The sequence below is a fragment of the Dermochelys coriacea genome, chromosome 1 (assembly GCF_009764565.3).
Source record: "Dermochelys coriacea isolate rDerCor1 chromosome 1, rDerCor1.pri.v4, whole genome shotgun sequence".
Taxonomy (NCBI): domain Eukaryota; kingdom Metazoa; phylum Chordata; order Testudines; family Dermochelyidae; genus Dermochelys; species Dermochelys coriacea.
This window is the reverse complement of record NC_050068.2, coordinates 136789781-136804189: the sequence shown is the minus strand read 5'-3', so window position 1 is coordinate 136804189 and position 14409 is coordinate 136789781. Positions and strand designations below refer to the sequence as shown.

Sequence of the window (14409 nt, the reverse complement as noted above, 5' to 3'; positions counted from 1 at the left end):
CTAACAAGTTCAGTTTGACGTGAGAGAAGTCAATGGTTAAAAAGGCCATAGAAATTGAAACATTATTTGATCCATGGAGGTGGTCCCTCCCAGTTCTTTTTAAGGAACAGCGGTCATGCTATGTGGGCAAGCTTGCAGTGCTGCTGCCTCTAATCTGTTACTTCTGAGGATACACAGATCTTAGTTTCCAGGACTGAGAACAATCTCACCTTTCAGGAGCACAAATTTAACTGACATGGGGGCTGGTGTTTTTATAAAAACATAAAGATAATTTTGTTGTTGCAGATATGCAAGCCTTTATTTTTGTTGTGCTATTGAAGATCAGGACAACGAACTGATAACCCTGGAAATAATTCATCGTTATGTGGAACTACTTGACAAGTATTTTGGCAGTGTAAGTTAGTGACTCTAATTTTGGTTTCATTTTTTTTACAAAATTCCATTGTGTTTTTGTTAATATAGTAAGTGTGTCGTCATCTTGCTTAGTGGACAAAAAATATCTTTAAAAGTGATATGTTTGCTGCTGGACATGGATATCTGATATACATGGCAAATCTTATATCGCTTGATCTGCCAAACCAACCTGGTAACTAACCTATCTTCACAACACCCTTGTCAAGTGAGGAGGTGGTTGTGTGTCCTGTTCCTCTCTCCCTCCAGGCTCCTTCCCCAATCTACTTTCCTTCAGTTGCAAATTCAGGAAAAGTTCTGTGCAGTCCTCTGCAGCCGCAGGCTAGAGCATACTCAATGCAGATAGAATCATAGTTAGCTATGAAATTCAAGCAAGTCTCTAGTAGCAGATGTGGTTTTTCAGATGCTTGGGCCAAATCACAGTTTGGGTGCATTCTCATGGGGACAGTGAAAGGTGCATCCCTGACACAAAGGCCTCCCTCCTGCCAAATATCAAGTCCCTGCTCCAAAGCTTGCGGGGACCAGAGCTTGTCAGAGAAATGGTCACCAGAATTTTTTAACATAGGCAAGATGTAATTCTCACTAGCCTCATTCTCAGAAGTGGTGGAACCATTTTGGCTGAAATTCTCCACAAAAAATTCAGCCTTAGGAAAATGCCTGAAATCGAAATTTTCAGCCCAAACAGTTAGCTTGGCAAAGTTGTGAACGAGTGAAAGAAGAATCTAGTAATAGGAAGTGTCGGGCAACTTTAATAAGGCAGTGCTACCATCCCATCACAACACTTATTGTACTTTTCAGGTGTGTGAACTTGATATCATCTTCAATTTTGAAAAGGCTTATTTTATTCTGGATGAGTTCCTGTTGGGAGGGGAAGTTCAGGAGACCTCCAAGAAAAATGTTCTTAAAGCCATTGAGCAGGCAGATCTGTTACAGGAGGTAAGCAAATGGTACTTCTCCTGCCTAAGCACCAGCCTGCTGTGCTCTGGCTAATGTCTAATGAAGGCTTTCACTTTTCTAACATGATAGAAATCGCTTTTTAGCATGCTTAGCATGTAATCTCCTGTTAGTTTTTCTGTTTGTGTAGTATATGTACTATCACATATTATCTTTCAGCTTGTTTATTCTTTTCACCTTGTATTCAGGACACACACATGTAAAGCTTCTTTTTAAAGCTTTAGATTTATTTAGAGATTGTCCCTGTGTTATATGTTTTGCTAGAATTGCAAGCTGCTCTTTTCATGCATATACCAAATATTTATAGATGTTGCTCTTTTTTTAATTTCTCTTCAGTTATCTTGATAATTATCACTATTTTTTTGTCATACCTGATGCATGTGTGCTTCTTTACTGTTTCATTGCTCAAATCCAGAAGCTAGACTCTCTTCTTTGAGCCTCTTTCAGGTATAGTTAATATTAACTATTCTAAAGGCATTATGTCTTAATGTTGTAGTTAATTTATTTTAAAATAGAAATGCATTATAAAGTTAGAATAATAGTTCATCAGTAGTCATAGAAATATATAGAATGAAGTAGAAAAGGCGTTCAAAACTTCACCTGTTGTTCAGTTATTGAAATAAAAATATTTCTATTGTTCATTTCTGACTTTGGAGAACTGTTAAAGTATGAACTCAGATCTTAAACCCAGAATTTGGAAAGCAGTTTTTAAAAGTTGTACTGCAAAATCCCTAGTAATAAAGTAAATTAAAAAAGCCCTCTTGTCTCTACCAGCCCCTTTGTATTTTATTATTTATTAACTATGGTCTCAAGGTTAGAACATTGAACTGGCAGTTCAGACCCTGCCAATGACACCTAGTAAGACCTTGGGAAAGTCACTTACTTCTCTGTGCACCAGTTGGTGACAGGGATGTACAACTTGCCCATCTCACGTGCATGTTAAAGTTTAAGGCTTCTAAAATGTTTAGAGGTCACTGGTAAAAGATGCTATATAAATGCAAAATAGTATTCGAGCTTTGTCCTGTGAACATTTTAATGGGTTATTTTGTCTTGTGAGAGATCTGTTTCTGTTGATCTGTCATGTGAGCATTCCACAGTTCTGAGGTTCTCCTTCTGCCATCCTGGATATTGTCCCATGAACATCTTATTGCTAAATTATAGGATAGAAAAATCATCCCATCCTTTATTCTCCACTCTCATAGTTTAGTTGCATTTTGTAATCCTATTGAGGTGAAAGTAAGAGGATGACATATCAGCTAAGACTCATATTTGTAGATAGTTTATTAGCACCTCTGTGTGATGTATCCTTTTTTGGTTTGGGAAGCTTAATTATTCCTGCTTTCAAAGGATGCTCTGAAACCTTCCTCTCGTCACTCCTCGTCACTCCTTTATTGTGGTGGATATTACAGGCCTGCTGAAATTTTAGTTGTTTGGTACTCTACTAATGCCATCTATTGTTATGGCATAGAGAAAATGTTCCATGGGGTTTTTCATCTAAAGCATCTGCTTTCCTAGAATCAAAGAATTGCAGAAGTTACAAATGGGAAGTGATCTAGGAAATAATCGGTCTCCTGCAAATGCATGATTGTTCCCTACAATGTCTTGCAGCATTTTGTCCAGTCTAGTTTTAAAAATGACAAACAATGAGACTTCCTTTGGGAGGCTGTTTTATTGTATCCTACTGTCAGAAATAATTCCTGATATTCTGCCTAAATTTTACTTTTAATTTCATTCTATTACCCCTAGATTAGTTTGACACTAAAAATAAATAATGCAAAATTAAAAAAAAAAGAAGCCTCCCTTTTTAAAATTTTTTTACAATGGGAAATTTTCTCCTTCCCTCCATTTTCTTTTTAAATGTGGACTTCGCTTCTTTGAAAGTCGTCCCCCTGTGCCCTGCCCCCCAGCCTTCTGATTTATTTTATGGTCTCTGGGTTAACTATTTTCCTGATTGTAACCAATAAGTAACAAAAATCTATATCCTTGCTGCTTTTGAAGTTTATTTTACATTGTGATGGTGGAAATTTAATTGAGATTTTTGTCACTGTTTGATAGATTAATGATGTCAATTAAATGTAAAATGGCACTCTTTATATGGCTGCTTTTTTACTTCAGTGGGAATTCAGTTTAAGGACTTCAGGATGTTAGAGGTTTAGCACAAAATTATGTATTTTAGTGTAGGATCTTTCCTTTCATGCTAGTTGGTGCAAAGTGAGTCCAGAGTCTGACAATGAAGAATACTGAAATGTTGAATTAATGTGTCACCATTGGAGAATCTTTTTATTTCAGTGAATTTGTTTCTCTGAATAGTTCAGAAAAAGTCCACAAAAATAGAATTCATTCTTCAGTTCTACCAATCCCAAGTTTTTTCAAACATCACTGCTTTTTTCTCACCAGATCCACTCCTCATATGCACAATATATGTCAAAGCTAAAGATTTTCTTTTAGCCCTAAATGGATTGTTACTTGACAGTTGTTAAAAAAAAAATAATTAAGTACTGTATTTTTAATACATTAAATATAATAAATTTTATGTATGTATCATTAAGTAGTTAGTGTTTCTAATGCATTTTGATGATGACTAGCTGTTCAGAAATGTTTATCACACAAAGGAACATCATTTTACAGATCTTAAGTGGGAGGAAGCAGTGGCTGTTGTGAGTAATATTAAAAGGAAAACATGCACAGGCAAGAGTTGTTTGAAGAGTGAATTGGCCCCTTATAGGCTCGTCCATTTGTATTCCCCCAGCAGTTTTCCAGGAGATGCTTTATACTGTACAGCACCTTTTAGAGTATCATGCACTTAAACTTTCAGTACTGTTATAATCACTTACAAACACTCAGGGCTTGTCTACACTTAAAATGCTGCAACTGTGCCTCTAGTGCTTCAGTGAAGATAGGAGGGCTTCTCTCATCAGCGTAGATACTCCACCTCCCTGAGAAGCAGTAGCAAAGTTGATGGGAGAATTCTCCCATCGACCTATTGCTGTATACACCAGGGGATAGGTAGGTTTAAGTGCATTGCTCAGGGGTGTGGATTTTTCACACCCAAGAGCGACGTAGTTATACTGTTATAATTTCCTAGTACAGAGCAGTCCTCATTTCTGTTAGTGCTCATCTCACTAATGTACTGATTTTGGAGACTTGCAAGCTGTGATTTCATGTGTAGTTGACGCTCATTTTTCTTTAGCGTTCTTCTTAGCTCTCTTCACAATGACAACACATTGAATGTTTTTGTATCTGGTGCTGTCCGCTAAAGTTATCAGTGAAACACAGCTCACCCTCATCTTTAAAAGAGCTGCAACCCTGACAATAGTTTGACGTTCTGTGTGTGGAGGTGTAGGGGGGCACATGCATTTCCATTTGAGAAGAATACATTTTTTGTCCTGTTATGGAGCTGTGAAATAAAATTTTTCAGGTCTTGATGTGATATTAACCACATTGCATTGTAATTATATTTACAGAGCCAGTTCTCCATGCCACTTCCTTCTATTCTTTTCTCAGGTTGGCATTGACATTAGTACAGTATTCCAGAAGAACTGTAGCAATTTCTAATCTCTATGTGCACTTTTTTCTTCTGTGTGGATATTGCTCTTTTCATTTTATATTTTCTTTGTTGTTTCCTGATGTAAGCATCAATTCAGCAAAGCATTTAAGCAGAATCTTAAGTAAATCCTGGTTTAGCGGAGCACTTAAGCGTTGTGGTTCGCTTTAAGTTAAGGAAGTGTTTAAGTGCTTTGCTGAATCAGGACCTTATTTGATAATCCTGTTTTATTGCAGTTACCAATCTATTTAGTAACTCAAAACCATTACTGAGGCATACCTTTGTTAAAAGACGACATATTGCTTTTGAGGTCATAGCTCAACTCTTTGCCTCTAGTGACTTTTTTCTTCCCTAAGCTCATTACATAAATGAGCACAAATGCATCTCCTATTGAACAGCTGAAAAGTAATTTTACTTTTCCTTATGCATCATATTTTTGTGGATGAGTAAAGGTCATGTGACCAATTTCATGATTGTTAACTATTCCAGTTAAAACTGCTAATTATTTTTAATACTTGACACCATAACAAATAAATAACACAAACAATATAGTTTGCATTGATATTGTAGCATGGTGATCCTAGGATTTGAGAAACAAAGTTGGTAAGTTTACATCTTTTATTGGACCAACTTCTGTTGGTGGAAGAGACAAACTTTAGAGCTGCACATACCTCTTTCAGGTTTGAAAAAGGTTAATTGCCTATTTCATTTTAAGAAGTTTCTTGCAACATGCGTTAACCCTTTATTCTTAACAATCTGTCCCACCTTGTATTTAGCTGTGATACTCTGGTTACCTTTTCCAGACCTGAAGAAGAGTTCTGTGAAGCTTGAAAACTTGTCTCCCACCAACAGAAGTTGGTCCAATAAAAGATATTGCCTCACCCACTTGTATCTCTGAGTATAGTACAGAACAATAATAAAGTATCCATTTTTCATATAGGAATTGTCATTCAATGATGGCCATTAGTATGAGATACTGTCTCCGACTAACACTGTGCAAACCTACATAATTGTCCCAATACAAGTAAAAAATTAATCTCATTAAACAAAACCATTACCATCAGTGTTTACTAAACAACGAACATAACTGTTAAAGGCTTGGCAGCAGGTGAATTTTTTTCTAGTAACCACATTTCAAAATAGTTTTGTAATCTTTTTTTGAAGGTGAATTTTTCTTTCACTAGAATTTCCAAATCTTGTTCAACCTACATATTATCACTGGAGGTTATTTATTCCTCTAGGGGTCTTCAGAAGAACAGGTTGGATATTTCACTGTGAATATTGATGTTTGTTTTCATTGGAAGTTCCAACAGTATGGCCAAAAGGTCTGTTGGTAAATCAAAACTGTTTACTTTTCGTTTCCATATTATTCATATAATTGTCTAATCCTTTACTAAATACTACTAACGTATGTGCTTCGTTAAAATTAACAATTAGCTGTAATTGTTTCATCTTTTAAAAATATCTTGCATCCTAATTTCAGTTAGTGACCTCTTGTCCTTGTATATGAGGAAGAATAAGTGTATTTTCAATCTGTTATTCCTGTCTACTTTTTTGAAGGCAAATACTTTTTTTTTTTTTTTTTTTTTTTTTGGTATTAAAAACCTGCTTCCCCACTGAGATAAGCAACTTATGTGTATGGAAGTGGAGGCTATTTTGGAACTGCCATAAGAATTTTCCATCAGAGGAAGAACTTCTCAACTGGAAAGAGCAACTACATGTAGACTGTACGATTGTGTATGGTTCTAAAGGCTGTAATATGCCTTTAGTAGTACACCGGACCCTCACTAGAACGTGCATCTATATAGTGCGAATTCGCATATAATGCGGTCGTGGTCATGGATCCCAAATTTAATTACTTTAAGTGGAATTCATTTTAATGTGGTTCCTGCTGTAATGTGGTCCCTGCGTTAACACGGTACCGCACATGGATCCCAAATCCCACGTTCTAGCCACGGTCCAGTGTATGTAACCGTTGTGCATATAAATAATGCTAGCAATAGCAATTTTTAAAAATAAAAATCCCCGAACATTTTAATCTGTATAAGGGATCTCTACAAGTGGATGGGAACATAATTTTTCATCATCTCTATTAAAAGACCACCTCTGTAAGCAGCTGCTTTTGTTTGTCCCCCTTGAGTGATTGCTTAAGATAGTTTTACTGTATCCAAGTAAACAGAGGCTGAAAAACTCAGCCACTGGTGAGTGGAGCACTTTCCGTGTGAATGTGATTTCACATTCAGTTTCTGCAGAATCTGATCTTTCATTTAAAAATGTTTCTAGCCCTTATAGTTATGAATGTAATTTTAAAGTATAAAGCAATGAAATACTGTCATCCTGACTGTTGTCAGATTTGGTGCTTCTGCTATTGTTCATATTCCACAAAAGCAAAAGAATTAATGAGAATAGCAGAGTCTTAACTAATTAGTGCAAGCTTGCATATCATGACAGTATTATTGGGAAATGTGTTCTTCATACATAACTCCCACTGACATCAGTGGGAGTTGTATATGGGACACATCTCACCATCATACCTTTAGACCTCAATCCTTTAGAAATTCATACATATGCTTTATTTCATGCAAGGATTTCTTTTTCATTGAACATTTTATTTGTATTTTATAAATTAAGCTATATTGTAGGAAACCTGGTGGAAAAGCAATAGTGTGTGTGTGTGTCAGTAGGAGGCATTCATTTAATGAAGTGTCCGAAGATTGGGCAACAATGGAAATCTATATATCGTTTGGGAGACATTAAAGTCTCAGGGAGATGTAGGAAGTGGTAGTGTTGATTTAAGTTGACAGCAGTTTTCCCCTAAGCGTAATACTGAACCAGTGTCCCAACATGTCAGGAGGGTGAAGGAGTGAAGCTCTGCATTTTGGAGGTGTAGTCTTCAGAATGAGATGTGAAATAAGTCCTGATCAGTTGTACTTGTAGGAGATGCTAAGGGCTATTAAGCAACAGTAGAGGTGCCAGCCAGCCAGCCACAGCAGGGCTGTGTTATTGCCCCCAACCCTTCTTCCATCTTTCTTGCCATAATCTTAATTCTTCTTTGTGACTGCATTTCTTCTGGAATTGGGATTGAGTATCACATGGATGTCCGGCTCTTCAATCTGTGATGTCTTCATTCTAAAACTAAAGTCACCAGGACTGTTATTACTGACCTTCAGTTTGCTGATGACTGTGCTATCCTCATGCAATCCACCCTAGATCTCTTCTCGCATAGTTATCATAGCATGGGACTTTCCCTCAACATTAGGAAGACTAAGGTGCTCCTCCATCCTGCCCCAGAATAAGCTGCTCCTGTTCTCCCACAAATTGTCATTGGTGGTGAACCCCTGGAAAATGTTGAGCATTTCCCTTATGTTGGTAGCCACCTCTCCCAGACAACCAGTCTTGATGTGGAGACTGAACATGGGATCTGTTGTGCCAGCGTATCTTTTGGAAAGTTGCTCCATCGTGTCTTTATTGGAAACTAAGATCCTGGTCTACAATGCAGTAGTAATCCCCACTCTTCTTCAGGGAATGAGACATGGATGACATACCAAAGCCATATTAAGCTTCTGGAGTGGTACCAACAGCGCTGCTTTAGGTAGATTCTCTCTATTGGATAGGAAGACCATTGCACCAATGCAAGCCGCCTCTCTGCAGCTAACATCACCAGTCTTGAGGCAAGATTATGAAACATCAACTTCGATGGGCTGGTCATTGTGTATGGATGGCTGATGCTCATCATCCATAGCAGTTCCTCTTTTCTCACTTAGTCATGGTAAGAGGACCTGTGGAGGACAGAGGAAATGCTACAAAGACACCCTGAAAGTATATCTGAAGAAGGGAGGCACTGACCCCATGAATTAGGAAGAGCTGTAGTGGTGGCATATCGTACGTCAAGCGTCATCCCATGTTGAAGAGAATCGCCTTGCTCCAGAGGCTGAGAAACAGCAGAGGAGGAAGGAAACTGTACAGCATCCAGACCAGCAGTTGTACTCTTTCCAAGCAACCACCTGTTATGTGGGAAAAACCTGTAAAGTACGAATTGGACACCTCAGCCATCTTAAGTCTCATCAATGACTTTTTCCCATGGCAGACATCATCCTAGTATAGAGGGATAGCCAACAAACAGGTGTTAGCCCTAGTGTTCTGGCCAGACACAAGAAAGATGATCTCATGCATATGGAACTGTTTTGTGACAAGTTTGGGTCATGAGATTTGGGTTCTATTTTGGCTGTGCCATAGATTTCCTGTGATCTTGAGCAAGACGTTTAATCTTTGTGCCTATCTGATTATACGTTTTGTAAAGATATATTAATGTTTGTGAGGCGCTCGAATACTATGGTAATAAATGCTGTAGAAAAGCCTATATGTAAATAAAATACTTAAGTACAGTTTGGGACGCTACATTCATCCTACTTAACTTTCCCCTGAAGTCTCATTTGCTTTCTTGCATCTTTTAGTGCAAGATGTGGCTGCATCTCAGTGCTAGGGTTGGGGGAGAAGTGTATTACTTTTTGTGAGGCACTTTGGAATCCTCTGGGATAGAAGGCTCTGTAGGCTCTAACTGTGAAATAAAATAGCTTTTGCACAGCTTGTTTCTTGAGATTTGGGTAACTTGTTACAAAATATTGAATTCCAAAGCAAACTGCAACAGCTTAACCCAAATTAAGTCAATTATTTAAATGTTTGTTTTCAAGCTTATAACTTAAATAGACATAAATTATTATCCTTTCCTGCCCAGTTAGTTACTTTTGATGGAAGTAAATATTTATATTTTAAAGTCTCTGTCCCCCATTGGCCAAGAAGAGATTGCTAAAACAATTGTTTTATGAACAATTCATATTCAGTCAAATTTTATGTAATGTGGGTTGAACTAGTTGTCATTCAGTTATACTGTGTACTGTCATTGGGTTGTACAACAATTTATAAATAAAGCACTTCTAAGATAATTTATTTGGTAACATGACATATGGGGTACATGGTAGTGTGGTATCGAGGTTTGATCAGCACTTGTTTGCAATGACTTGCAGAAATATGGTCATCCCAAAGTCATGCCAATAAAACTTCTGAACCATGCCACATTATCATGTATTCTTTGTATGTGTCTGTTTTATAATTACTTAACTCTTCATAGCATTATATCTGAGCATAAAGTATGATTTATAATCTTTATATCCTGTTTTTATATTATTTGTTTTATGGTTGGCTGTATGTTTGACTGCTCTGCTTGTAGTTAGATTTGTGTAAAACGTTTTAAAAAGGTATATAAATTCACTAATATACTTTCCATTAACTGTTTTTAAGGTTACTGTTAAAATGTCCTAAACGTATCATAGAAGTAGAGTTGGCTTTGTGATAAATTACAAAAGTATGCATATTTGCAAACTGCAGGAATATTGGAACATCACCCTGTTGGATAGTATTACTTAAAACAATAGAGATCAAATTCTCAATTTGTTAAAATAGTGGTAGGCTAAGCTGGTGTTGCTAGTTTAGTGTGGAATCTATATTATAAAAGTTATTAAAAAGTAAAATCAGCCTTTTAATGCCATTAACCATGCTTTCTTTTATGACCAACCAGCAAACTTTTTCTCTTGTGTCTTTGGAGGAATAGGAACAGCTGCTATGCGAATTACTCTAAATAGAAAATAATTTTTTTACTTAGGAAACATGATTGCAGAGAATTTTCACTTAATGTGTGCTGCTGCAGGTTTTCAAGCAGTTTCCTAGATCCTTAAAATCTCCTCATTTCACCAATTCTGCCTCCCAAAAAATGTATTCAGCTGTGTAACAATACCCCTCCCCTTCTTCCCCCCCCTTCAATTTTGTTCACATTGGAATTAGATAGGGGACTTCAAAATTTACATGTCTTTTTATGAAGGACATTATAAAAAGGAGCTGTGTCCTCAAAAGTTTCATATATTTAAAAATAAAAACAGAAAATAAATTCTTAATGTCACATATGCCAACTGGAAAATGTCTTCCTCTCTAATGCTAGATTTAGTTTTCTAGAGCAGCTAGCTGTGTTCAAAGTACTACAAGAAATCCCAATGATAATACTTCCTATTTAGAGGCTCTCAGACTCATTAGTGCTAATTGGAAGTCCTTACCATCTGATAGCTGTTCAGAAGCCTCTGTGGTGCAAGGTCTAGTGAACAGCATCCACCTTACAAAACTATTATCATGAAATTAACAACAAACTCTGCAGACATGCCAAGGAATCGGTATACCTGAAATGTAAACTACCAGTTCATCCCTAGAGATGCTCTATTCCAGAACAGGCTTGAAGCAGGCTGTGACAAGGCAATGTGAAGAATCTTGCATTGCCATTGAATGTATCCTACTTACTTTGAGGATTTTAGCTACTGGGGTTATCCGTCAATGTGTACAATAAGTTCACTGAACAATTGGAGAACACTCTGCTTTACAATAAAGCTTCTATACATCTTGTCTCTCAAATCCTGTGTTTCCTGTTTAGTGACTTTTTTATAATCTACATTTCAGTGTATTTCATAGTTTCGTTGAATCAACACAATGCTGAAGAGAGTAATATATAATGTTTCATATGTACAGAGGCTTTCCAGTTGCATGGAATAGCTTGCCATGTAGTGTTCTCACCCTCTCTTTGTTCACGTTACCGCTAAAGATGTGTTTCATGAGGCTTCAAAACAACAGGAAAAAAATATTAACATTGCATCTGTCCTCCCATTGTGTCCTGTTCTGTATGTCTTATACTGTAAGTTCCTTGTGTTGGGACTGTCTTTCTCTGTCTTGATTAGTACCAAGCACATTGTTGGTGCCCTTTTACAGTAGCTTCTGTTATGTTTATCTCTACGCAAAAGAAGAAATTTTGACCAAGAAGATGTAAATTCTAGTGCTGAATTTTAAGGTCCATAACAAATAATTGCTGAGTTTTTTAGATGTTAAGCCAGAGAATCTATATGATTGAACATAGAAAGAAAATGGTTTCTTTACAATCAGTAATCTAAATAAATTTGATAATCCATTAACATTTGTACTTAATCCATCTACTGTTTTTAACATTTTGTATATAGTAATGCTACCTGAAAATAATTGCTATGAATTATTGACATACAGAACTCAGTTGTTGATATGGTAACCAGAGGAGAAGTGATGTAAAAATGTGGTTGAGTAAATTTTGTATTAAAATTCTTGCTCTAAACTGCAACAGAGAGGGTATGGTAGCTAATAAGTGAACCTATGATGTAACTTTTGCCTTGTACAGGCATAAAACCAATTTTGCTCTAATTACAGAGCAGTATTAATGGTTTAAAAAATCAGTTTTCTGTGTGAAATACAACCACAGGGATTAAATATATACAAAATATTGCTGTAACTTCCTACTGATATTTTATAAATCTTACGGTTATAAGTAGTGAACAATTAATATTACAGTTCTTTCTTGTAAGAAAAAGCTCAGTTGGTTCCTGGGTGGGGGGTTAATTATTAATGTGGGTTTCTAAACAACTTTCAGTAAGCTCCTTTTTTTTTTTTAAGGTTTAAAACTCCTCTATCATTAAACTTCATGCTTCTGTTTAAAAAATTATCAAAATCAAACCATAGTGAGCTTTTTCTTACAGTGCAACTTATTGGGATCCTCAACAGATGTTCTTCATCTTTGCTAGTTGCATTTTTCCTAGCAGTGGACTTCAGTTAATGTAATGAAATTATTTGTTTTCTTGAAAATCAATAGCAGCTGAAGTACAATAGTGCTATAAGTAACTGATTTTTTTGTATGAAGTTCAGAATATTTTTCTTAGTGTATCTAGACAAAGCTACCTACAAATAATTGGTTAAAGTAATAACTATGAAATGTTCACTGCTGCTTGATTTTGTGTTTGTAGAGCCAGAATGAAGACTGGGGAGGTTTGTCTGAGGATATCTTATGATTAAGAGCAGTCTAAGGCCTTAGCCCTTTTGACCCCCCTTTAAATTGGTAACTACCAGATTTACCATTTTGGTGGCATGGATTAAATGGGTGCTATGCAGAGACTGTTGCACGTGTAATGAAGTCCTTGCCTGATGAGTAAAGGATATACACAGAAATTATGGTGATGGGCTTAACCTTCTGCAACATTTGCATGATGGTATTTGGAGAGTGCTTTGGGTGTTCTGTTTTATTTTCATTTTTATACTAACAGCATCAGTTTGAAATGTGATTTTTTTTTATGAGCTTTGTTTTGGTGTTGGTAATTAAGTGGGTTAATGGAGTGTAGAGAAGTAGTATACCAAAATTAATTACTAAACAGATGTTTGGCTTTGTTTACTTGTAAGCAACCCACTTAAACATATGTTTACTGGAAAATGTGCTGTTACCTCTGGTAGGCAAATGACATGGGCCCCTGTGTAGAATGGGTGCTGCTTCAGTTGACTCTATATCTAATACTGGGTGATGCTGCATGAGAGAACAAACTTATTTGCATATATAGTGCATTGCTACATATTTTTGTGCAGGCCCTTAAGAGAGGAATACATTGTGGCAATGTTACAAAGAAAAGGTAAGACTGTCTTCAAAAAGCACACATCTGAAAAATGAGTCACTTTGAAAGCCTATTAGTCAAGGTCTTGCTGTGTAAATTAGTTATATTTAACTACCTTTATGTAATGTATCAACTTTTATTGTGTACACATGCAACCAGGAATGTTTTATTTCAAGTGTGGTTTCAGATATATAAAGATTAAGACTTCATTCATTAGACCAGTTGAATGTAAATGTACACAAACTTTGCAAGTAATGAAAGGAAATTTCATCTTTAAGAAAATACATTTTGCAAAGAATGAGTTCAGATGCTCAGCTTGCCTTTTATGATTAGAGTCATAATTTTGGTTTATGTATATGATGCATAATTATTTTAGTGGTTAAATTTTCTTAAATATGCCCAATGGCCTGTGATGGGATGTTAGATGGGGTGGGATCTGAGTCACTACAGAGAATTCTTTCCTGAGTGTCTGGCTGGTGAGTCTTGCCCACATGCTCAGGATATAGCTGATCGTTATAGTTGGGATCGGGAAGGAATTTTCCTTCAGCGCAGATTGGCAGAGGCCCTGGGAGTTTTTCGCCTTCCTCTGCAGCGTGGGGCATGGGTCACTTCCTGGAGGATTTTCTGCACCTTGAAGTCTTTAAACCATGATTGGAGACTTCAATGAGCTCAGACATAGGTTAGGGGTTTATTATAGGAGTGGGTGGGTGAGATTCTGTGGCCTTCATTGTGCAGGAGATCAGACTAGACTATCATAATTGTCCCTTCTGACCTTAGTCTATGAATCTGAGGTTTTTTTGCCTTTTAAATAAAATTTAGCTTGCTGTTCATTTGATGACTCCTGTGATGGCATCCAAGAGTGCAGATAAAGTTTTGACTTCAAAGGGGCTGGATTGCACTACAATATTTTATCTTACATGAACATGATTGCCAGCAATTATGATTTACATGATGCTGAATGCAGTTTAATGGTCAAGGTAAACAAGGACAAAAAAATCAGGTTCA

At 36.6% G+C, this 14409-nt stretch overlaps 1 protein-coding gene across 6 annotated transcripts in view; it reads left to right on the top strand.

Annotated features, from left to right (window-relative positions):
* The window catches only part of AP1S2 (adaptor related protein complex 1 subunit sigma 2), a 36913-nt gene that overhangs the window by 7417 nt on the left and 15087 nt on the right, over window positions 1-14409 (top strand). For 3 of the 6 annotated variants that reach the window (XM_038409434.2, XM_038409747.2, XM_038409653.2), the window contains exons 3-4: window positions 286-394; window positions 1210-1347. In XM_038409434.2, the coding sequence (XP_038265362.1) occupies window positions 286-394; window positions 1210-1347 (247 nt within the window). Of the gene's footprint in view, window positions 1-285; window positions 395-1209; window positions 1348-3654; window positions 12252-12768; window positions 12861-14409 lie in introns of those variants that run through there. The other 3 variants (XR_005293955.2, XM_038409528.2, XM_043504212.1) reach the window with 2 other exon arrangements.